The sequence below is a fragment of the Rana temporaria genome, chromosome 1, assembly GCF_905171775.1.
Source record: "Rana temporaria chromosome 1, aRanTem1.1, whole genome shotgun sequence".
NCBI lineage: Eukaryota > Metazoa > Chordata > Amphibia > Anura > Ranidae > Rana > Rana temporaria.
The window spans coordinates 291,834,281-291,860,077 of record NC_053489.1 but is presented as its reverse complement, the minus strand read 5'-3'; the positions used below and the strand labels follow the sequence as shown (position 1 = coordinate 291,860,077).

General features: G+C 38.5%; 1 protein-coding gene across 1 annotated transcript in view; it reads left to right on the top strand.

Annotated features, from left to right (window-relative positions):
* Nucleotides 1-25,797, top strand: part of RFX3 (regulatory factor X3) — a 266,612-nt gene that overhangs the window by 188,014 nt on the left and 52,801 nt on the right. Inside the window, exons 6-8 of the mRNA XM_040357345.1 lie at nucleotides 14,887-15,068; nucleotides 22,232-22,351; nucleotides 24,210-24,331. Coding sequence (XP_040213279.1) covers nucleotides 14,887-15,068; nucleotides 22,232-22,351; nucleotides 24,210-24,331 — 424 coding nt within the window. The remainder of the gene's footprint in view (nucleotides 1-14,886; nucleotides 15,069-22,231; nucleotides 22,352-24,209; nucleotides 24,332-25,797) is intronic.

Sequence of the window (25,797 nt, the reverse complement as noted above, 5' to 3'; positions counted from 1 at the left end):
ACTTAGACGTGCCACAAGGCTTTAGTGTCCCAGCGGAGCCCTGCAGCACATCTGTGCACGCACAAGTCTCTGGTGTCATAGAGTGTGAGAGAGTAACAGATTGGGATGAGTTCAGAACTGGGCCATTACGAAGAGGGTTGAATGATGCTAGTCATCAGACAGAGGACATCTAGCGGCAGAAGAACAGTACTGTTGGAGAAATCTCTGCTTTGAAAGCAAATTCTGCAGCAAAAGCTGGTTTTGTTTTACCTTTTAATTTGCTGTTCATTTTTATCTTGTCATTTTTAGCTGGAGTTCTGCTTTAACCAATTCTATACTGGGTCAATTCTGACAAGTAAAAATCGACTATTTCTTGCTAGAAATTTACTTAGAACCCCAAAATAAATACGACCAAAGACCCTAGAGAAAAAAATGGTGGGTGTTGCAATGTTTTTTTTTTTCACACAGTATTTGTGCAGCAGTTTTCCAAACGCATTTTTTTGGGAAAATATACACATTCATGAATTTTAATAACACAAACACAATATAATACAATTTTTGGGGTAGAAGATAATGTTACACTGAGTACAGAAAACCCAAACATGTCACACTTTAAAATTGCACGCTCTCATGGAATGGTGACAAACGAAGGATGCGCTCAGGCGTGTTCTCATCTCCACATGCCTGCGTCGCCAGGAAGCTGACACTCTGCAGCGCTAATCACAGGTAGTGAGACATTTCCCGATCTGTGCAGCCATGGATAGGGAAATGTCTTGCTGCCTGTGATTAGAGTTGCAGAGTGTCAGCTTCCTGGTGGTTGTAGGCACGGGAAGTTGCTAACACGCCAGTTTAGTCTTTCACAGGAGGTTTGGTGCTAGAATTATTGCTCTCGCTCTGACGTTCGTGGTGATACCTCATATATGTGGTGTGATCACTGTTTACAATGCGTACGGGACTGACATGTGCATTCGCCACTCTGTGTGAGCATGGGGTGACGAGCGATTTAAAAAAAGAATATATTATTTATTTTATTTTATTGTATTTATTTTTACAGTGTTTCTCATAAAAAAAAAAAATGTAATCACTATTATTGCCGTCAAAACAATGTAAACATCTCTTAGCAATAGCAATGACAGGTACTCTTTTTGGAGAGATCCCCCCATCTCTCCTTTGGGCCTCCAATGCAGCCGATCAGACACAGATTGGTCTGATCAGCTGCTTCACTGGCCGATAAGCGGCCAGTAAACAAAGAGCCACAACCGGAATTGACGATATAGTCGTCGCTTCCAGGTTCTAAAGTCACACAGTGGGAGGAACAGCTTCAGCTCTTCTCACTGTGAGGCCGGAGCTGAATGTTACTGGGCTTCCTGATGGCTCAGGAGAGCCCAGTAAAGGCGGCAAGAGGGGGTACAACCCCCTTCTGCCACCTGTAAAATTATTTCAGTGGCTGCCCAGCCCTAAAAATGTATATCGGGATCATGGTTGTAGCCTCAACAATGATCCCGGTGTAACCATTTCCCAACTGCGACATATATATATATATATATATATATATATATATATACTGTGGCCGGTAGAGAAGCAGTTAAGATCTTGTGTTGTGCTTTGTTAGTGGTTATCTTACATTGCATAGACATAAATTTAGATAATCCCCTAAAATATGCACCAAAAAGGTGCATCCTACAATGAAATACAGACACCTCTTCTCAAGTTTATTCCATGTGTGCACCCGCAGTTGTCTTGGTTACTAAATGTATGTGCAAGGAACCCTTGTCTGACCATTCTTAATGGGGTGGGGGGAAGTATGTTAGTTTTTCTGTTTATGTTCATCTTCATCATATCTGTTTATGTTCATGTCACGTTCACTATATGTTTCCTGGATTCAGAGACTATTAATTGCACCACTGAATGGTTCTTTTCAAAATCTTGTATCTGCTTTATTGGCCTTTGATAGTTACTATAAATAGTCTTGGTTATTTTTTTTATTTTTTTCAGCTTTTAGCTGTATCCAGTACACAATATACTGGGAATTTTTATAAGACAAGTATCTGTACTGTGCCTCGTTATTAAAGACTAATTAGGAATAGGTCATTATCTATCCAGTGCATTCATTCTCTATAAATAGGGAATTTGTGCTTAGCAGACCTGCTTTGGGGGTAGGCAAAGCACTGTTCACCTTTTCCAAATGTATCTGTAGTCTAATTAACACAGATTACATGCAAAGGTCAGAGAATATAATTGATCTCGCCATCAGACTTGCTTGTACAATATGTGATAAATAATATTCTGTAAACCTTAGCCAAGAGTGGAGAGTTCAAGTGCTTGATAGTTTTTCACTGTATGCCACACATACACTGAACATTTAAAAATAATTTTTAATGTTTTTGTAACTAATACATTCAAATAGCCAAATCAGTAGATCATTACTATTTTTTTTATCTTCAGCTTTAATTATATTAAGCTATTTTCCTAAACTTTAATATAGTATGATTATCTATTTTACATTACCTTCTATAGTTCTGTTGTAAATGTATTGAAGAGTTCATGTTTGGAAGTTGTCCAATGATGGCCTTCTCTAGCCAGATGTTGTTTTAACAAAAAGTGACTTAGAAGAATAATCTGATGAGACAGAAGCTTCTGTAAGCAAAGATTATTAGTCTACACATTTGCCTATGAGACTTGTAAAGCTTTAAGGAGCCATGGAACATGTTCCTCCTCTAACAATACAACAGGCTCAAAGATAGGTGCCATCTGTTATATTTTTTCACATTACAATATTTTAAGCGCATTACAAACTTGGCTATAATACAACCATAACTAAAACAAGCATAACAAGCACAACTCACTGGCCCCAACTCCACAGTCCTGGAGTTATACTTGACTAAACCCCACTTGCATCAATCACACTTAGCAAAGACTGGTTAATACCAGCTCAATAATATTTAGCAACTGCCCTTTCCTCACTTTTGACACCACCAAAATGTATCCCTTGTTCCCACATTGATCAAAATAGTTTTCTAATTACTCTATCAAAATATTGCCATATAGTGCAGTCTAACTATTTTAGGTTTTCGCCCTATAATTCTTATAGATTTGTATATGCTTAGAACTGGTGTTTCTCAAAAATCTCCATTCTTGAATTTTCACTACCATTACATGCTAAGTTGGTCAGAATTTACAGTCAACTCTTGTATAATTATGTCATTTAATTTGAGCTCTACTACATTGCTTTATTAAAGGCTCTATGATATAATTGTAGGCTTTATGTTTTTATAATAACCCAATATCAGGCATTTTAAGACATAGAAATCCATGTGCCCCTACTGGTCCCAACCCATTGCTAATTCTCTGTCCATGTACCTTTTCATAAATATGCAAATGTACAAACTAATGTGTCATGTGTACTATTGAACATGTGACTAAGTCCAGTAGACTTTTGTGCAATTCAGGCCAAACTATGTGGTCAAGCAAATTTTTACTGCCCCTCAACAGATCCTCTTTAGCTGGAAAGGCAGCGGCTGGGGGTGTACACATGGCACAGCCTCAATGCTTGGCTTCAGAGCCATGGCAGGAATTATAACCCTGTTAGGACAGCAGTTAAAGTAAATGTGGCCTCAAAACAACCTCCCAGTTAGGGAGTTAAATCAAGCATTGAGGAGGTGATACATATTACAAAATGCATTTCTCCATGGCAATACATAGTTGAAATACATTTATGATTGTGAACCTGCTATAAAGCATTTGTAAGTTTGTTCCTGTACAGTAATCTCTCACCATGCTGCATAGCCAGGCAGGCATTTGCTGGTTCATCTTTGCAACCTACAGTTGCAGGTAAAATAGTTAAAATATTTATATTTGAACTGTGTATGTATCTATTCACACACAGTTCCAGTTTAACCACTTGCTGACGGCTGTACGACTTTGTACGGCCTCAGCGCGGCTCCCAATCTCTAACAGGCCGTCTTTTTACGGCCGCCCCTTTGCACGTTCCCCGCGCGCGCTCCCGAGCGCGCAGCGGGGAACTGCTGTGCTGGCCGTGTCCCTTGGACACAGCCAGTCACAGATCGCCGTGAACGGCCAATCGGAGCGGCCGTTTCCTAGGCGATCTGTGCGGCCAATGAGAGATGATCTCATATGTTTACATATGAGATCAACTCTCATTCCCGGCTCTCGCAGACAGCGGTGCTGTCAGGGGAGAGAGGAGACGGATCTGTGTCTCTTGTACATAGAGACACAGATCGGTCACCCCCCCCAGTCACTCCCCTTCCCCCACAGTTAGAACACTAATTAGGGTACACATTTAACCCCTTCCTCACCCCCTAGTGTTAACCCCTTCCCTGCCAGTCACATTTATACAGTAATTAGTGCATATTTATAGCACTGATTGCAGTATAAATGTGAATGGCGCCAAAAATGTGTCAAAAGTGTCCGATGTGTCCGCCATAACGTCGCAGTCCCAATAAAAATCGCAGATCGCCGCCATTACTAGTAAAAAAAAAATAATAATAATTATAATTCTGTCCCTTATTTTGTAGGCGCTATAACTTTTGCGCAAACCAGTCACTTATTGCGATTTTTTTTTTTTTTTTTTTTTTTTTACTAAAAATATGTAGAATACGTATCGGCCTAGACTGAGGATAAAAAAAAAACGTAAAAAAAAAATTGAGCTATTTATTATAGCAACAAGTAAAAAAATGTTTTTTTTTTTCAAAATTGTCGCTCTATTTTTGTTTATAGCGCAAAAAATAAAAACCGCAGAGGTGATCAAATACCACCAAAAGAAAGCTCTATTTGTGGGGAAAAAAGGACGTTAATTTTGTTTGGGAGCCACGTCGCACGACCGCGCAATTGTCAGTTAAAGCGACGCAGTGCCGAATCGCAAAAAGTCCTCTGGTCAGGAAGGGGTTTAAGTGCCCAGTAAGGAAGTGGTTAAAGCTAAACTCCAGTCAGGAAAACAGAAGTTAATCCAGTTACTTTTGAATGTAAACAGTACCTGAATTGATAGCCTCCTGTAATCTGCAGCGTCACACTGCAGTTGCAACACAGTGTATGCTAAGTATGGACATGGAAAGAGTAGCTTTATGTAACTTTAATATGTTTTCATTTGTTGCTTGAACACAATGGGGCTGATTCATTAGTGAAAAGTAAAATACTAGTGAAAAGGAAAAGTGCAATCTGATCGGATGCTTTTTAGCAACAGTTGCACCTTTGCAGTTTGCCAGATATAGCAAGCAAGGCCTGGTAACGTTATTTGGTAATTAGTAAAAGGTGCGCTTTAAGAGTCCTCTTTTTGCTTTAAAAGTTTCTTTAAATATGTTGTATATAGATTGTATAGAGCTGTAGCAAAAACACTGGGCATGCTGCAATGCCTAGCTAGCATTCTGTCTTACAGCAAAGAGAATATCAATGAGATGTGAAATTCATGTTCTGCATTGTGCCCTTCTCCAAGAGACTCTTTTGTGATACTAATATCAAGGCTCACCTGCATTCTCTTTTCCTGCAAAACAACATGAATTCTAAATGCAGGAGCCAAAACTCTTTGATCCTGATGGTTTATCTTTTATGTTCATGTTCTGTACACCTGGGTCCTGAGCCATTATGTGGCAGAGGAAAGCTCTCAGTGTGTGTATTCAGTTTCTGGTCTATTTGTAAATGCAATGCAGATCTCGTCCTTACACTGTTATATTGTCTTTTCTGCTTGTTTCGTTGCCCTCATCAGCTACCCACCTTTTTATCATTTGTTTTCTCTATGCTCTAAAATACAAAAAAAAAGACAATATATAAATTGGCCTAAAGATGAAGTCAATGGTATATTATCTTTTTGCATTCAACAGCAACAGTATATTTGAGTTTCAGAACCATTGTTGAGAGACAACTTGATAATTCAGCATTCATATTGGTTAAAGAGTGTTCTTACTTACTATCATATTTAAACTTTTGCAGACGAATTTAGATACTTTTTTTTTCTTCTACTATATGAAATTTGCACGATTCCCCCATCAATACAGAACGTGCTGACTGGGGAAAACCCCGCAAGCCGCCCCCACCAGGAGAAGACATTGATTATTGTTAGCGGCTATAGCAGCCGATAGCAATAATCGCAAGAGAATCTGCCAGGCTGGTTGTACCCAAGTTGATTAATCAACTTGGTACATTCAGCCTGCCCATTAACGGTTTGAATCTTGGCTGGTTCAGCAGGATCTGAATTCGAACCCTGTATGGCCGGCCTTAAAGGTTTAAAAGCTTTGTTTCTCCATTGTATGTTAATGACAGGAGACTCTGTCTGTCCTTAGGACAGACTCATGCTGACCTTGTTCAGAAATCCTTGCAATCAGCATGAAATCTTCCCCTGAGAAACAGTACATTGTGTTTTAGGTATGCTGTGTAAGTGAAAACAGAAATATATAGTGGGTTTTTCTCAAATTTCTAATGCAAAAGTGGAAATACTCTTTAAGTTGGGAGCCTACCCATTACAGCGTTGGTAACATGGAATTGGATTCTGCACCTCTTCCTCAACATCCATACTATTATGAAGCAGCCAAGAGCCATAAAACAAGGTAAAACAAACTTGTTTTATCCTGCCTCTAAAAGGCATCAAGTAAAACAGATCCTATACCCTTTTACCAAAGTACTGCACACCAACTTCTACTATTACAGGCTTGTCTCAGATAGGGGAGGAAAAACCCAGAGAGCAGGAAGCAAACATAGCATGAAGCCATAAAAATGTATTAAGACAAAACTTTTCGAGCACTAAGGAAATTCTAACTTAATTGTGTATGATGCTTCACATCAACCTCTGTGACTGCAGCCCCCTTCAAATGAACTAGATGCGTGTTTTGTCAGTCCTGGCATCTCCAGGAGCTGTTTTTGCACTGTTATATTGCCACCATTATTACTCATCTATTAACCCCAGACGTTCCTGATGCCCTTTTTAAAAAAAAATGATGATATCTAGTGGTCAACTACCTTATTGCTGTACACTCACTCTCTACATATTTAGTATTAAGAATCCTCCATGAGACTATTTGTGGGTTAGGTCCTCTAATTCATTTAGTGATACATCTATATAATACTGTTAATGGAACCTCCCCTAAATCCTATTAATAGTTTGAATTAAAACAGTTTTGAACACTGTCAATTCTGTAAAACCTTAACCCGCGTAGTCTTTATTATGGCATTTTTTAACCAATCTCTAACGGGGAATTTTCTAATGTTTTGCACCCATGTTAAAATCACATTTTTTTGCTACAAATTACTATACCCCACCCCAAAAGTGTGTGTATATATATATATATATTTATATATTCTCTGAAAGCAGAGGCTGTGGAGAATAAAATGGTAGTAATGGTGTTTTCTGGGAAATTTTCAGAAATGTATTTTAGTGCACACAAATATATTAGATCCATTTTTTTTTAATATATACAAATTTGATTGGGTTGCATCAAGTAAATAGATACTAAATATGTTGAGACCTAAAATTGTGCGCACCCATTGAAAAACTTTGGCACCCAAAATTCTTCATAGCTGAAGCTTTAAAAGCTTTTACGTGTCATCAATGTAGATTTAGCTATAAATGATGTCCCTAGAATTATTGCTCTCACTCCGACGTTCACACAGATACCTCACATGTGTGGCGTAATTGATTGATTGAGTTTGCCTTATGCTGCACTTTTTATATGGGGTAGAGGAATGTGATTGGGGGGGTTTTACATTTTTGTTTAAATATTTTTATTTATTTTATACATTTCTTTTGCCATTTGAGAGCCCCATAAAGTGATTGAATCAATTCTTAAAGCCATTGTTAAGTTCACAGTTGCAACAGCTGTTAACTGGATTTAACCACATGTCTACAATGATGTATATGAAAGTACCTTTGGTAGACAAGTGGTTAAAATGCCTAGACACATTGGGCCAGATCCACATATAATTGGATAGGCGCAGCTTTAAGTCAAATCCAGGAAGATTTTGCGCCGTAAGTTACGGCGGCGTAGTGTATTTCTGGCGGCGGAATTCAAATCGGCGGGTAGGGGGCGTGATTCATTTAAATGAAGCGCGTCCCCGCGCCGATTGAACTGCGCATGCTCCGTTTCGAAATTTCCCGCCGTGCTTTGCGCGAAATGACGTCGCAACGACGTAATTTTTTTAACTTAGACGTGACTTGCGTCCATCCCTATTCACGGACGTCTTACACAAAAAAATAATTCAAATTTCGACGCGGGAACGACGGCCATACTTTAACATGGCAAGTCTATCTATACGCCGCAAAATAGCAGCTTTAACTATACGCCGGAAAAAGTCGACTAGAGACGACGTAAGAGAATGCGACGGCCGCGCGTACATTCGTGGATCGTCGTAAAAAGCTAATTTGCTTACCCAACACGGAAAACGACGCAAACTCCACCCAGCGGGTGCCAAAGTATTGCACCTACGATCCGAAGGCGTACGAAGCCGTACGCCTGTCGGATCGAACCCAGAAGCCGTCGTATGTTGGTTTGAGGATTCAAACTAAAGATACAACGTGGGTAATTTGAAAGTAAGCCGGTGTATCAGTAGATACACCGGCGTACTCGCTATGTGAATCTGGCCCATTGTGTTTACGGAAATCCTTCCTAATGTTATATGCTATCCTCACACTCCGTTTTCTTGTGGTTCTTCCAAAATAATGGACACCGCATGGGCAATCCAGTATGTAGGTTACATGGGTAGTATCCCAACAAATATGTTGTCATTAGTCATCCCCTTAAATTGTTTTACTTTCTTTGATCTATCAGCAATTGTCCTAAAGGCTACACCTCTTTTGCATACACAAACTGCCACTATGCCTCTTGATATGAATAGAGCTGATTATCTAAATACTTTTGTGATGGAACAAATAAATTACATGGGTCTTGCTTTGTTTACAAGGAAAAAGTGAGAGAAGGGCCCCTGTTTGTAACTCTGGTATAATATGCAATACATAGGTGTGAAGTCAGTCTCCATAAATATCTAAATGTCAAATTAAATTTTTTGCAGTAAGGGATTCTGGACAAAAGTCTTGTTTCTCAAGCCACATACCCTTAAATCATAAAAATCTTATCAGAATGAATGCTTTGCCATAATAGGCTGTGACACCCTGCTTCTATAGCAATTTGGGCAGCCTGTTCAATTTAATTGATTAAATAGTGTACTTTGGTACTTTGAGACTTGTTTGATCATGTTAGTGATCATGTTAGTGTGAATGGGGTAGGCAAGGGGCAGTACAAGAGTTTTCTTTAGGACAGAAAGTGCTACATTTATCTGGCCCTATGCAATATCATCTTACATTTTTCTTCTACAGCTACACACCATTTAGGGCATATGATACACCTACTACATACAATCAATTTGTAAACACAGCTGCCTTCTTTAATAATACAAATGTATAATTTAATGAATCTTGCTATCTCTATCTGAAACTTATATTAAATCTTCATTCTCTCACTTGGTTCTTATTTGCTCTAAATTGCTTATATATCTTCTCCAATCTGTGAAAATGGAACGTGCAACTGTTTATTCTCTTTTATCACTAGCTATCATCCACCCACTGCCTCTCATGATTCTCTCACTCTATTTGGAACATTGGGTCAGTGTAAATACAGATTACTCTAGCTGGATCAATCTAAATTCCTAAACTTAACAAAACTATCTTCTTACTTTACCACAAGTTCTTTAAACCATACGTAGGCGTGAAGTTCAAATCCATTGCAAACCATTTATGTACATTTGTTATTTTCCAGCATATACTTCTAACAGGATAAGCAGAGCTGTTTACTTACAAAGTTTTCACCATACTGCATTCTATGATTTCAATTCCTAAGTACATGGAAAGTATAATGAATACTGTCTGTATAGTACATGTTATTTTTATTTTACTATCTAAAGTATCTGTATATCTATATATGCGCACACATCCAGTTACACATTTATAGTGATAAGAAAAAGTATGTGAACACCTTGGCATTAACTGGGTTTTGTTTTTTACAGTAATTTGCCATAGAATGTAATCTGATCCTTATCTAAGTCACAACAATAGACAAACACAGTGGGCCAGATTCACGTAGAATTGCAGCGGCGTAACATATCGTATATACATTATACCGCCGCAAGTTTTCATCGCAAGTGCCTGATTCACCAAGCACTTGCGTGAAAACTTACGCCGGCGGCCTCTGGCGTAAGCCCGCGTAATTCAAAGGGGCGTGTGCCATTTAAATTAGGCGTGCTCCCGCGCCGGACCTACTGCGCATGCTCCGTTTTGAAATTCCCGCCGTGCTTTGCGCGAAGTGACGTCATTTTTTCGAACGGCGACGTGCGTAGCGTACTTTCGTATTCCCGGACGTCTTACGCAAGAAAAAATGTTTTTGAATTCGACGCGGGAACGACGGCCATACTTTAACATGGGCTGTGTAAGGTTAGGGCAGGTAAAACGACGACTAACTTTGCGACGGGAAACTAGACTAGCAACGACGTAACGAATGCAAAAAACCATCGTGGATCGCCGTAAAACCTCATTTGCATACCCGACGCTGGAATACGACGCAAACTCCACCCAGCGGCGGCCGAGGTACTGCATCCTAAGATCCGACGGTGTAAGACAATTACACCTGTCGGATCTAAGGGCTATCTATGCGTAACTGATTCTCTGAAACGCCGTCGTATCTCTTCTGTGAATCTGGCCCAGTGTACTTAAGCTGATAACACACAAAAAGTTCTAATTCCTCATGTCTTTATTGAATGCACCCATTAAACATTCACAGTGATGGAGGAAAACGTAAGTGAATCCTTGAAGTTCATGGCAGATTGAACCTTATTTTGGCAGCAATGACTTCAAGCTTCAGCTCAGACACATTTGTAGGATGTCTGGTGTGAACAGCTCACTTGAGGTCATTCCACAGCATTTCTATAGGTTTAAGAACTGGGCTCTGACTGGTCCAAAATGCAAATTTTATTTTTCTGAAGCCAGTCTGCGGTGGATTTACTTTGATGCTTAGGATCATTGTTGTGCCCTACAGATAGAAGTAAGGGAATACCTTCAATGTTACTGTGAAGATCAAACAAGCGCATGCCAAGAGGAGGCAGGAATGCCACAACGAAATATAGTTGGGTAACAGACTGGTTTCCACTCACAATGAGGGGGCCGGAACAGACTCTCTTGTAGGTATATGTAATAGCTTGTGCTTCAGGCAGACCTTGTTTGATCTTCCAAGTTGCATTAAGGGGGTGCTACCCCCCTCCCTCCCTGTTTTCCCCAGGTATCAGGATATATATCACTGATTCCTTTTTAATCCTTTTGGCTGCTGTATAAAAACCTTTAATTCTTCATATCATAAGTGCTTATGTTCTATTGCTATACACCCCTGAAGAAAGAATCAACTTCTGAAATGGTTCCGGTGATTCTGCTAACATTGAGTCACAGTGCAATCATCGTGAAGTTATCAGAAACTGTAGAACACCACTTATATGTCTATCGCATGTCCTGTTGGTAACATACTACACCAGCCATAATCTGGTGCCCTTTGGCAAACTTCAGGCACGCAGCAATGTTTTTTTTACCCTGTTCAAAGACTTACGTATGGTAAACTCACGAACAGGGATTTTTGGCAGTTCCAGTGATGTCTTCATGCCTTTAGCTGTTACTTGTGGGTTCTTCTGCAGATCAGCTACTCTTGATCATTTGTCTTCATAGAGCTCCTTTTTGCGAGGCATGGTTCACATCAGCTGGTACTTTTCTTGAACTGCTATCCTAAAATGTTTGCATGTATTTTATCTATCAAAGTAGCTCTAAACCACACCTCATTTTAATAATTGGCCTCCAGGTGTGCAAACTACTGACTCCAATTAGCTTTTGTTGAAGTAATTAGTCTATGGGTTTGCTTACTTTTTTCCTCAAACACAGTGAAGGTTTAATGGGTTTGTTCAATAAAGACATGGAAAATTAAAATTGTGTGTTATCATCTTAAACACATTTTGTTTGTCTATTGTTGTGACTTAAGCAGGCCATAGACAAGTTGAAAACTGAACAAAAATTCTTGTTGATTGCCAGGTCATTTGTTTCTTGCATCATTGGTGTGCCAGCTACTATACATGATTTTCGTGCCACAATCGAAGGTGCCTGATCCAACATGCTGTGTTTTTTTTTTTTTTTTTTTTTTTTAGAAAAACAAAATAAATTATGGCACAATCATATATGCTATGTTTGCCTTTTGATCAACAAAACATTCAGTTTTCGACTTGTCTATGGCTGGCCTTAGATCAGATCACATGTTATGGCAAATTACTGCAGAAAAACAGTAATTGCAAGGGGTTCATATACCTTTTCTTACCATTGTATGAGTCAAAAATATGCATTCTGAATATTGAAGCATAAATGGCCAAACTAATAAATAAATTGGTAGTTTGAAACTATAGCTGTACATTAGCAGACTGATAAATTATACTGTGAAGTCTGTAAAGTATATTGTGCTATGCATTGCAGTATTTATTAGCATGAAAAAAAGGTTAAATCAATTATCGCCCTAATGGTTTAGTGAGTGGAAAAGCTACTTTACTTATTCATTTGTATGCTTTGATCTAAACTTAATCATACTTGATCTCACTTCAGTTATTTACAGTTGATCTTTTCCCATCATCACCCACTTTAGATATGCTTGTCACTTAAATCTGTAAGGCTACTTTCACACTGGGGTGGGCGGGGGGCCTTAGCGGTAAAATACCACTAATTTTAGCAGCGCTTTACCGCTGTATTAGCTGCGCTTTTAACCGCCGCTAACGCCCAAATAAAGGGTTAAAAGCGCCCGCAAATCGCTTTGGTGCACATTGATTCCAATGGCAGGGGCGGTGGAGCAGCGGTGTATACACCGCTTTCACACCACCCGAAAGATGCTGCTTGCAGGAATTTTTCTAATGTCCTGCATGCGCACCGCCCCAGTGTGAAAGCACTCACGTCCTCACACTGGGGCTGCATGGGAGGCATTTTTCAGGTGTTTTACATGCAATATTTTTAGCCCGAAAGCACCTGAAAAACGCCCCAGTGTGAAAGGGATCTAAATTACACCAATGCTGGACATACATTTGGCTATTTTGTGGACATTTTCCTTCAGATTTTGATTAAATAAATGATTGTATGGATCTGAACAGTACTCAAACATCTGACATCCATAGTTTCGGTTGATTTCTAGTTTCAGCGTAATTTAAATTGTAATTCAAATTGTGGTGGAAGCAAAAAAAAAATAATAATTAAAAAAGACGTTGACAAACATTGGTGCAATTTTGATTAAGTAATAACTGGTAAAAAAAAAAAAAAAAAATAGAAGGAAAAATCTGGCTGTTTATTCCCAAGCAAACTGTGTTTTGACCGAAAGCTGATAAAAAATTCTTCCAGAGATGCCAAGGGCATGATCAGCTTTCAGATGTTGTAAAGGTTTGTTTTTTATTTTTTAAATGGGTTCCTTTAAGTTAGTTCACACCAGTTAGTGCACTTACCTTTTCCTTCGATTTCCCTTCTAAATGTTTTTTTTCTTTGTCTGAATTTCTCACTTCCTGTTCCTCCTCAGTAAGCTTGCCCCCAGCATCCGAGCTGTTCTGGCTGGGGGTTAGTCAGCCAGAACAGCTTTCTGAAGAGAAACAGGAAGTGAGCAATTCAGACAAAGAAAACATGTAGAAGGGAAATCTAAGGAAAAGGTTAGTGAACCAACAATGCACTAACTTAAAGAAACCTATTTAGAAAATAAAAAAGAACATTTACAACCGCTTTAACTTGAGTGAACCTAGAGGTTTTGGGTTGATTTCTACATTAAGCTATACTAGGAAGGTCTACATCAATGGGCACAGGTATCCATCATTCCATCTTTAAAGTCTATCTTTCTGCAACTTTACAAGTTAACTTAAATAATGCTATCAGTCTGTTGCAGGCATGAGGGAGCATTTTTCCCATCTCCTTACCCCCAGTGATCAGACTACATTATTGTAGCCTTGTAATAAGTCACAAGGTTGAGGGTCTGCCACAGGGGCTGGTTTGCGTCAGACCTTTGTAAGCAATAATTGCACAGTCACCAGGATATTCATGATGGTGTCATCTATGAGCCAGCAACTCGATTCAGGAAATAGAAGCTGACCCTGCATAATGCCTGAACAAAGATGGTTCTGACTTTCTGATGAGAGAAAGATATGAAAGCATTGTCAGGGTGAAGTGCTGTGATCTCAGAGGTAATAAATACATGAAAATGTTTCACTTTTATCATGCATGCATTTAAAATGAAAAATACATCTGATGCCAAGTCCAATTTAAAGGTCCTACTGAATTGTAACTGTTCATTCATATTTCTGTTCCTCCCTCTATAATATGGTACAGTGTTTCATTTCCCATTGCCATTTAGTTCACATTTGCATACCTAGTGTTATTTTTTATTTCTACAAATACAAAGAAAACTAGAATGCTTGAAAAGTTCCCATGCATACTATGTGCAAATAAACTATTCCTGTAATGGACATAATTATAAAACTAATGGCCACTAGAGGAAAAAAGAAATTGGAAGCACTTTCTGGTAACTGGAGCAAAGATTTAAATGGCTGATCTCCAGCTGTTTTAAATGAAAGCAGTTGCACTTCCCAAAATTGTTTTTAATTTAATACCTGGACTTCTATGATAGCAATAAAAGATCAAATGTTTTTATTAGCCTTTTATTATGTGAATTAATCCTCTATTACTTTGTATTTTTAAGTAGCCACTCATTTAGAATGTGTTCAACCATATTGAAACTTACTAGATGGAAAGGGACCAAGATTCCAGTTTCATTGCAATGACATGGTCTGGGCTATGTTCTCAGTAAACATCTAATTAGATTTTTCTATTTTCCCTGAGTTGTTAACCTGGAGTATATCTGTTTCTTCTAGCTCCAGTGGCTGCTGGACAACTATGAAACTGCTGAGGGAGTGAGCCTTCCCAGAAGCACTCTCTACAATCATTACCTTAGACACTGTCAGGAGCACAAACTAGACCCAGTCAATGCTGCCTCCTTTGGAAAACTTATCCGCTCCATATTTATGGGACTCCGAACGAGAAGACTGGGTACTAGGTTAGTATATGCAGATTTTTATTTATTTTTTATCCATTATGTGGGATTCAAATAATTCTACAAAAAAATTCAATCAACATTTTGATAAAACTCTATCAAATGTAAGTTGGAGATAGCGATTAATTCTGCGTTTCAACTGTAAAGCATCCTTAAAAAAAATGAAATTCTGTAAAACATTGATGTCACAAATGTATATATTTGCTGCATAAGCCATTTTGTAAATTATTGCCTTATCTAATAATGAATTCATTTTGTACTACATTTACTTCAAAGAGTGGCATCTGGTAGGTTGCTTACTACACCTATACTGACTCTGAGGAGGTTCATACTCAAACTGGTTCCCAATCCTTAGAATATCCATCTTCTGTCTTTGTAAGATTTTCATTGTGTGTATCTCAAATATTCAAAATCTGGTTCACAAATAGAAGGTAACCTGGGCCCTGTGAGGATCAGCTTAGGATGCAAGGTGCTGCTTTATAGAAATAAGCGGTCTTTTGGGATGCAAGAATCTCCCACAGACTGTCTTTCTTTCTTTACTATAAAGGCCATGTACGCTAAAGGATTATATTTTTGTTACAATGCTTAGCCATGTATTACTTTCTAATACTGGCGGGAAAAAAAATTGTCACGATAAATCTGCCCAACAAGGAAAGGAGAAGCAATAAAAACTGGTCAAAGTCTCTAAAGCCCTGTCCACACCTGTACGGACCGTTTTCATCGGACGAACCGATCGTGTGTGGGCCCCATCGTTTTTTTATCTATCGGTGAAAAAAAATAGAACCGGTTTTACATTTTTCTTATGGTTTAAAGAACAGTAGAAAAAAACGATCGTCTGTGGGGAAATCCATCGGTCAAAATCCATGCATGCTCAGAATCAAGTCGACGCATGCTCGGAAGCATTGAACTTCATTTTTCTCAGCACGTCATAGTTTTTTACGTCACCGCGTTGGACACAATCGGATTTTTAACCGATGGTGTGTAGGCAAGACTGATGAAAGTCAGCTTCATCGGATTTCTGATGAAAAAATCCATCGGATTAGATTCCATCAGCTATCCGATCGTGTGTACAGGGCTTTAGCCTTTCCCTCTCCAATTGAAAGTAAATAACATGTTTTGGTTGAAGTTGGACTTTACATGTCCTGTGCTAGAGGTTTTGTCTCTATCAGAACAGAGGAAGGTATATGTGTCTTGAGGCTTGCCTTATTTTGTTGCCATGTATATAAATGACCTAAAGGGATTGTTTCCAACTGGAGATAAACCTGTAAGTTGTTATAAGTCTCATAGAAAACGAGTGTATATGTGTGTGTATATATATATATATATATATATATATATATATATATATATATATATATATATTAATTTAAGCACGCACATTCGCACAGATGTTCTGAATGTCATTACAAATAGGCAATCAGCATTTAAAGGAGAAATTTTACATGTCTGCATGAAATAAATCCCTAATAATATATACAGTAATGTATAAAAAAAATTGTTAAAGTGACTGCACCTATGTGTGAGAGTAGCATGCTGGGAGAATTATGTCATTAGTCTGCTTCAGGCAGAAGAAAAACATTTCCTCAGTCTCCTTGTTCCCAGTGATCACTTTTGGGAAGCTGACTAGATGAAAGGCACAGATGTGGGACATCATATGTAGAAACAGTGAAGAAAATAAAGACTAATGTTTAGGTACAAAGATTTACATGATTGCCATCTTTGGGCCAGCATATTAATTTTGGAAGTAGATGCTGACTCTCTATGATGGCACCAGAGATGGCACATTTCTTCTGGCAGAATGGAGGGTGAAAGCATTGTCAGGATGAATAGTTTGCTTAAATGAGAAGTGATAATTTTCTTTGTTTTATATTTACACATTGCCTATCATGCATACAGCTGAATCTCAGTTCTAGCCAAAAATCATTTTGTTTTAGATAGAGCAAGGAAGGCTGATGCCGTGTACACGCGATCATTTTTCGGCATGAAAAAAAACAACGTTTAAAAAAAATGTCATTTAAAATGATCGTGTGTGGGCTTTACATCATTTTTCGGGTTCTGAAAAACTAAAATGTTTTTCCCGAACATGCTGCATTTTTTAACGATGTTTTAAATTATGTCGTTTTTCGGGTTGTAAAAAATGATCGTGTGTGAGCTAAAACAACGTTAAAAACCCGCGCATGCTCAGAAGCAAGTTATGAGATGGGAGCGCTCGTTCTGGTAAAACTACTATTCTTAATGGAGTAAGCACATTCATCACGCTGTAACAGACAGAAAAGCGCGAATCGTCTTTTACCAACAGGAAATCGGCTAAAGCAGCCCCAAGGGTGGCGTCATCCGCATGGAACTTCCCATTTATAGTGCCGTTGTACGTGTTGTATGTCACCGCGCTCGTGTGTGGGCAACGTCGTTTTAATGATAATGATAATTTTTTTCTAAATGCCGAAAAACGTCGTTTTTTTCATGCTGAAAAATTATCGTGTGTACGCGGCATTAGAGTTTTGGTTGGGGAGAGTTGCCTTAATTTTCCTGTTGGAAAGGGGAAGGATTAGAACTTGAACAAAGTTTTTATTGATTTTTGTGCCCTCCTTGGTGACGATCACAACCCTCTCCAGTCAAATTTTTTGTCCATTCCTCACAGGGCCAGGAAGTGTCTTATTATGGTGTGAAAATGGGAAAAGCATACAATATCATGATTTGATCAAAAGTAAACTGAAATATTAATTGATTATTACAGTCTAAATTGTCTGCATTTTTAAATGCATTGAGACACTTGTCTTTAGCTGTCTGCTAGTAAAACCTCCATATTGAATTTGGTTTTGGATCCAAGAAATCACATACATAAAAAATCTTCGCTATGCAATTATAAATGTCAACAGTCTGATAGTAACCGTGGAAACAATGTTATCAGTTCTAATATGATGAGCCAAATGGGTTTCTTGTTTGCATTACAAACTTGGAAGAGACATGGAGATAAATACTGCCAAAAGGGGTGCTTTTTTAGGAACCAAATGATAACCTTTTACCAAAGCTTTTCTTTTAATAATGGGTAAAATAGGACTGTATTCTATACCATAAACAGTAGATAAAGTAAGTAATTTAACTTGATGAAAAATAAAAAGGCATCATTTCTACTTCTCTCTCATAAAAGAGAACCCATATCTCAAACAGTTTGTGTTTTCCCACTTTAAAATGTTGTTGTCCGAGTAGCCTTTTGAACATTAGTGGCTTTTAAACCTCACATTTCATTTGAAGTTCATTCTGACTGGTACAGTTGCACTTTGCCCTAATGAATTCACCTACAAGGGACTGCATTCAACATAAAGTATGTCAGCAGCTTAATGCCCTCATAAGGGTATTCTTACCTATAAAAAAAAAACTCAAGTTGGAAGTGTTATTTATTCATTTTTAAATAACTTGGCTTTTAAAGATCAGCGAGACTAAAGAACACCATGTCATTTATTTGTCTTCTTGCTGCAAAATATTGTTCTTGAAAAGGGTAGCCATCTGAAGAATATGGTACTGTTTCAACTACCACATGTGGAGGTTGCCTATTGAAACGAACAACATACCAAAATGTTGTTTTAAAAATGAACAGGTGATTAGCATTGCTGTGAAATGACATCTGCTTAATACCCCCAGCTCCCTGCAACTTTACTTTGCTTTTTACAGCACTAATTCATATCCGGGTGTACACAAGGCTTAAAAAAATCAAATCTATTAACCCTAAACTCTTGAGCTTTCTAGTGATCTGGAGATAAATAGTGAGACTAATTTAAAAGTTTAATTTTAATGTTTTTAAATGCAGATATGAAACGTTTTGCCTATTATGAGACAAGAGAACAGAACACAGTAGGGAAGTGACAAACTGAAAAAAAAAAGTACTGTACTGTTGGAAAATTAGAGTGTCTAAATCATCTCTAAGTGGAATTAATTTATACATCCAACTTTGATTGAAAAGAAATTGAGAAAACATAGAAAATACCTGGTTGACTGATATGCTTAGAACAAGGGGTTTCTTGCCTGAATTATGCCAGTTATGAAATATTAATCATTCCACCGTATTTTCCAAACAACCAATAGCAAGAAAATAAATGATTTGTAAACTACCCATAAAGTTATAGCTAGCACACAAAGACAAATTGTTTCAAACAGATCGACTTTTTTTTTTTCTTGAGGGAGATCACCTTAACTGAATTTATTTACTGTAGAGAAGAAGCAATTAAGACAAATAGGATTGATTTGTAAATGTATGATCTATACAAAAAAAAAGATACAAGGGCACTTTTTGCTTCTGGAGCGAAAGGAATGCAACTTCAAAACACAGGTAATGTTCATTACTGTTAGTGCTGTGAAAATGTGGAAAAGTATTCTATAAAAACTGATTTTTAATCTTTAAAAACTAATGCAAGGAAAATGGTAGTAGATAAAACTTGTAGCATTGTTGTTATGAGAGGGAGCAATCCTTGCTTTATAATGTTTTCTTACCATCCTCTGTCCTCTCAATATTCACGATTTTGGTCTGGGAATTCAATTGCTTTTCTTTAGTTGAACTTAATGGTCTTTTTTTCAACTTAAAGTGATTCTAAAGCCAAGACATGTTTTACCCTAATGCATACCCTGTATTAAAGAATAACTTAAGGCAAAAACATTTTTTAGTTTTGGATAGAGTGGAGAGAGATTAGAACACTTGTCAGTTTTTATTGCTGTCTGTGATCCCCGTTAAAGAGATTCACCCTCTTTACCATTATCATTAAAAGTGAAAACAAAAAAAAACAAAAAATGTTGGGTTGTCTCCAGAAAAGATATACAAAGTAAATCTTCCAATGTGGAAACTAGTTCTGGTGACCTGGGGGTCCCCAATAAATTCCTGTGATTTGCAGGGATTTCCTCTCGCTTCCTTTTTGGCTAGGAACGGAAGTGAAACGGAAATCTCCACAATGGGACACAGATGGCGGGAAAAATCTGACAGGGGTTATTACCCTCTCTTTTTCTATCCAAAATAAATTCTAAGTCCTAGTCTACTCCAGTCCTCCCTCCATTCTGCACATTGCCCATATGTAGCGGCTCCCTCCTCTCTCCCTGCAATATTTAAACAGAAACAATTGTGCAAGAGGTACTACAGCAACCTCTATTTTATGGACATAAAGGAATTACAAAAATAATTAATCTGAGAGGTGCACAAAACCAATATCTCTGTAGTGATCAATACAAAAATATGTGTGTGAAAACTCCTATTAACTACTTGCCTACTGTATACTTACGACGGCAAAGTGGCACGGCTGCACTGGATCACGCGCCTAATGTGTGATCCGACACGTCTGGGGCATGCATGCGCATAGCCGGCAGCCCCCTCCCGCTGTGATTATACACAAAGGAAGCTGATCGGCAGGTACTGCAGACTCAATGTCCATCGTCGCCAGCCAATCCTTCAGTACAGAGGGAGAGAGGCGGTCTTCCAATGTAAGCAAGGCACTGTTCTGTCAGTACAGAAGGCATGGATCCTGTGTTCCTGTAAAGCAGGAACATGGATTCATGCCTTCCCCTAGTTCAACCACCTCCACTACAATAAGATAACACCAGCTAGGAACACATTTTTTAGCACTGATCACTGTATTCGTGTCACTAGTCTCCAAAAAGTGTCAGTTAAGCCCCGCACACACGGTCGGACCTTTGTCTGACGTTCTCTATCTAAACTCAGTCAAAATTCCTCTGAATTTCCGATGGAAATAATCCGATGGGGCATACACACGGTCCGTCTGACTTTTTCCATCGGAAATTCCGATCGTGTGTACGGGGTATTAGTGTCCGTTTTGTCCGCCGCAATATCGCAGTCCCGCTATAAGTCGCTGATCACCGCCATTACTAGTTAAAAAAAAAAATCCCATAGTTTGTATAACTTTTGCGCAAACCAATCAATATACGCTTATTGGGATTTTTTATCAAAAATATGTAGCAGAATGCCAAAATTGATGAAAAAATTTGATTTTTTATTATTATTATTATTGAATGTGTTTTATAGCAGAAAGTAAAAAAATATTTGTTTTTGTTTTCTCAATCTTTGGGCTTTTTTTGTTTATAGCGCCCAAAAAAATAAAAAACCGCAGTGGTTATCAAATGCCACCAAAAAAAGTTATATTTGTGGAAAAAAATACATCCTTTTTATTTGGGTACAGCATCGCAAGACTGCGCAATTGTCAGTTAAAGTAACTTGGTTCCGTATCGCAAAAATCACAAAAAGTTACCTGGTCATGATGAGGGGTAACTCTTGTGCAGGGCAAGTGGTTAAACCATAATGGACAATGTGCATCAAATAAATGGTGAAATAGCAGTCCAATAACATATAATTCACTTATGCATAACAAAGAAGTAAGCTTCAAAGAGAAATATATAAAAGTGCAAATGTGAAGTCTTCTTTTCAACTTCACTTCTGTTTGCTTCAGTACATGTTAATTGCGGTCATGTGTACTGCTCCACACACACAATACATTTTATAGTCCAAAGTTAATTTTTGGAGTAAGAAAGAATGAGTGGCTACACTCCTACTTACAGTGGGAACATGAAGAATGAATGTAGCCACACTCTAACTGTAAGTCAGAACACAACAGCAAAAAAAAAAAAAAATGTAGAAGGCTGGGAGCAATAGAAGTTATTTTTTGAGTTATGAGCACATGAATAGAATGTTTTTTTTCAACCCAGAGTTTGTCACTTTGACTATGTTACTTCATTTTCAGGCCTGTACAGTATTTTACATGAAAGGCAGATTACAAGTTCTCTAAGTACTGTTCCAAGCCACTTATAGCAGCCTTTATTAATATCCAATCAATGCTTCCTTTCAAAAAATATATACTGTTTATGCATTAGGTGCTGTCCCCGATTATGGCAACTGAAACTGACTTGCTTGTTTCAGAACAGTCTTATATTACTATTACTTATTAGTAGTCTATAGGAATTGTTCTTAAGCACACTCTGTGTAATTAGAATTATGCAGAATACCTTATCTTTGGGTTTATGTCACGCTTTTGAGCTTCTTTATGTATTTTTACCAAAGCTGACCGTTTTTGGAATTGTGGAAAGAGATTTGTATGTTTAATTATGCATACAATTACCTGTAAAGTAATTTTAATCCACCTCTCTGAATCCTTTTATCTCTTTTTTTTGTATCAAAGGGGTAACTCCAAATACCATTATTACGGGATTCGTGTCAAGCCAGATTCCCCTCTTAATCGTTTACAAGAGGACATGCAATATATGGCTATGAGACAGCAACCGATGCAGCAGAAACAACGGTATGTAGAAACAGTGGGTGCAGTTCTGCCATACAGGCCTGAGGTCTGCTTTTTCAGGGGTACAGCTATAAATGAATGATTGTATAATATATGTTTTTTGTTCTTTATATACTATAAAGCTGTAAATAATGAAATAATTTTAAAGTCTTAAAGTCATTTTATAAGAAGTAGTAGTAGTAGTGTGGTACAGATTGTATGAAAAAACTATGGTTGCTGTATGATTGTACTATGATAAATTCTGAACATCTTTTTCTAAGCAAATCTTTACAGAATCAGTATTTTTCATGCTAACAGCAATTGATGTGAAGAGTTTTTCTAGATTGTTTTAATTAGAGTTTGTTGACTGTGTTGTGATACCTTCTATGGTGAGTGGGTGGACATCCATTTACATGTGGGCTGAGTTCACTGTACTGCTTCAGGGTGTACTGTAAAGATGATGTAAATCAGAAGAGCTAAGGTTAGCCTCCACCATAGATTATTTATTGGTAATATTTGAGAGTTTCTGATATCTAAAGAATATTTAATGCTGGACTCCAAGTAGATATAAAAGAAAACACTCTTTATAGGCCTCGTGCACATGGACATTTACACATTCCCTAACCTTGAAGTGTAAAATGTTCATCAATTTCTTGCACGTGAAGCATATGTGCTACATACATAATAATTATTTTACATGTCTGGCTGGCCATTTTTCCATATATGTATTCAAATAAATAGACTGTACGCATATGTGGGGATGAACGCTGATGCATTAGTCTAAGTGACAGCAGCAGATTGTTAAATATCTGCATGCAAAAGAGTTCTGTACCTTTCACTGCAGTTACCTTTCTGTAATTCCCCTCACAGCAGGAGAGGGAGGGTCAGTACTTTTAACCAACCAGGGCTGTGCTGCTTTCAACCAGTGAAAGTTACAGGTGCACACTTTGTGGAAACTTTCTAACATTTTTTTCCACTGGGCAATGATTGCTTTTGATGAGGAGGTGCTCGTTACTGCACTTCTATACAACCTAATTTTGGGATACAGTGCTTGAAATAGTTACATCACTTGCTGTTATGAAGCCATGTACAGTATGATCCCCATAGAACTGGAGCATAGATGGTCACCTAGAGATCATTTAACTTTGTGCAAGCAGTAATCTCCGATTCTGACACCAAGCTAAAGGATAAGTTCACCTTTCTGAACATGTTACACCTGCATATTTAGGTTGTAATATGTAGCATGTTTAGCATCCACCACCTCACACTTTGATCCCCCCCCTTCCCTGTGACAGCAGGCTGGGGATCAAAGCATTGCTTCCGCGAATGGGTGCAATGTCAGGCTCCTGCATCAGTATAGCTGTCTCCGATACACAGGGAAGTGGGGGATCAGGGATGAGGTGGTAAATGCTTGATCACTGGGACCACATAATCTTTTCTTCTTCATGCAGTCAAAGATGCTAACCCAATAAGAATAATTCTGAACACAGCATTGGTATTTCTGACTCAGTAAAGGCAGACCAACACTGCATCCTCAGGCCTCATACACACGACCGAGGAACTCGATGGGCGAAACACATCGTTTTGCTCGTTGAGTTCCTTGTTAGGCTGTCGAGGAACTCGACAAGGCAAGTTTCTCCATTCCCGTCGAGGAAAAAGAAGACATGCTCTCTTTTTGGCTCAACAGGATCCTCAACAGTTTCCTCGTCGAAAAATGTACACACGACCGGTTTCCTCTGCAAAAAAAAAAATCCCAGCAAGTTTCTTGCTGGTTTTTGCCGAGAAAGTCGATCGTGTGTACGAGGCTTTACTCAGTCACACACAATCTAATAAATCAGTGTTTCATGGCCTATGTATTTGAAATTGATTCTTTATTGAACAGGTATAAGCCTATGCAGAAAGTGGACGGAGTGGGAGATGGATTTACAGGAAGTGGACAACAGACAGGTGCATCTGTTGAGCAGACTGTAATTGCCCAAAGCCAGCACCATCAACAGTTTTTAGGTAAGAGCTTAAAAAAAAAAAAATCTGGATAATGAATTTGGTACTGTATGATAATACAGGCAGAGAATATTAAAAGTTATTTTAAGCTTATGTTTTTTAATGTTTCTCATCTGTAAAAGCCTCCCCTGTATAGACATCCAAAAGGCCAGAGACTGCCCCTGGGGGCCACCACCTTGAATGTGATATTAACAATCCTAGCAGAGTTGGAGCTGCCCCCCTGGCAGCTACATGAAATGTTATATGGGGAGGTGAAAGGAGGGGCAGAGGAGCTGGGCCAGCACAGAGAGTCCAAGAAAAAGCGAGGGCTATGATGTGCATGGAGGGAGGAGGCTATGCTAAAGAGCTGGCACTTCCTGGAGTAGTCACATTTTCTAGCAAGTTCAAAGGAAAATTGAAAGTGAATAAAAAAGCATTTCTGGAAAAGAAAAACACTGTGAAGCTGGCCATAGACAGTTTTAATGTTTGTTGGTTCAGCAGGGACCAGCTGGAATTTAACTATGTATGGGAAGGCTGATTGTACCCAAGTTGATCGATCAACTTGCTTACAACCAGCCTGTCAAATTTTTCATGCGATATTTGCCAGCAGCTGTAGTTGCTAACGATAATCACTGTGTGTTCTCCCGGCAGGAGAACACAATAGCTCCACGGAAAGGATTCAGTCTGTGTTGATGGGGGAATTGAGCGATTTTCTTTCCAGCAATCCATGTATGCAGAGAAGAAAATCATGCCATCTATGTTAATAAATTAACCCTCCGATAATAAACTCAAATGTTTACCATAACTTTTATGTATAGAAAGTGAGGGCAGAATTTAATTTGTTTTTAGGTTTGTATTGCTGCCTGTATTGTATTGTTGCCTGTGTTGCCACTAGCAAGATACTGTTAATGGGACTGAAAGCTAGGGAAAACTCAGAAGTTTGAGTTGTCACCAGTTGTCAGATCAGGAAAAGAGGGGGAATCTCTTTCTCTCGAATGAGTCAAAAAACTGACAGGGGTTTTAACCATTTCCTACTCTTATCTAAAAGAAGTAAAAAATACTTTTGCCTGTTAAAACACACTAAGACCCCTTTCACACTGAGGCAGTTTTCAGGGATTTTAGCGCTAGAAATAGCGCCTGTAAAGCGCCTAAAAACTGCTCCCCATGCTGCATGAATGTGAAAGCCCGAGTGCTTCCACACTGGGGTGGTGCAATTGCGGGACATTAAAAAAAGTCCTGCAAGCAGCATCTTTGGGGCGGTTTGGGAGTTCTGTATTCAGCGCTCCCAAAATGCCCTGCCCATTGCAATGAATGGACAGTGCTTCCAAAGTTTCCCGCAACACAGCCGTTTTTAACCCCTTCTTCAGCCGCTTGCAGGGGTTAAAAGAACCCTGCTAGCAGCCGGAAAGCGTCGCTTAAACAGCGGTTAAGCTTCCCTAAAATGTGCTGCACTTTTCCGCTAAGGCAAAAGAGGTCTTAAGTCCAACTCC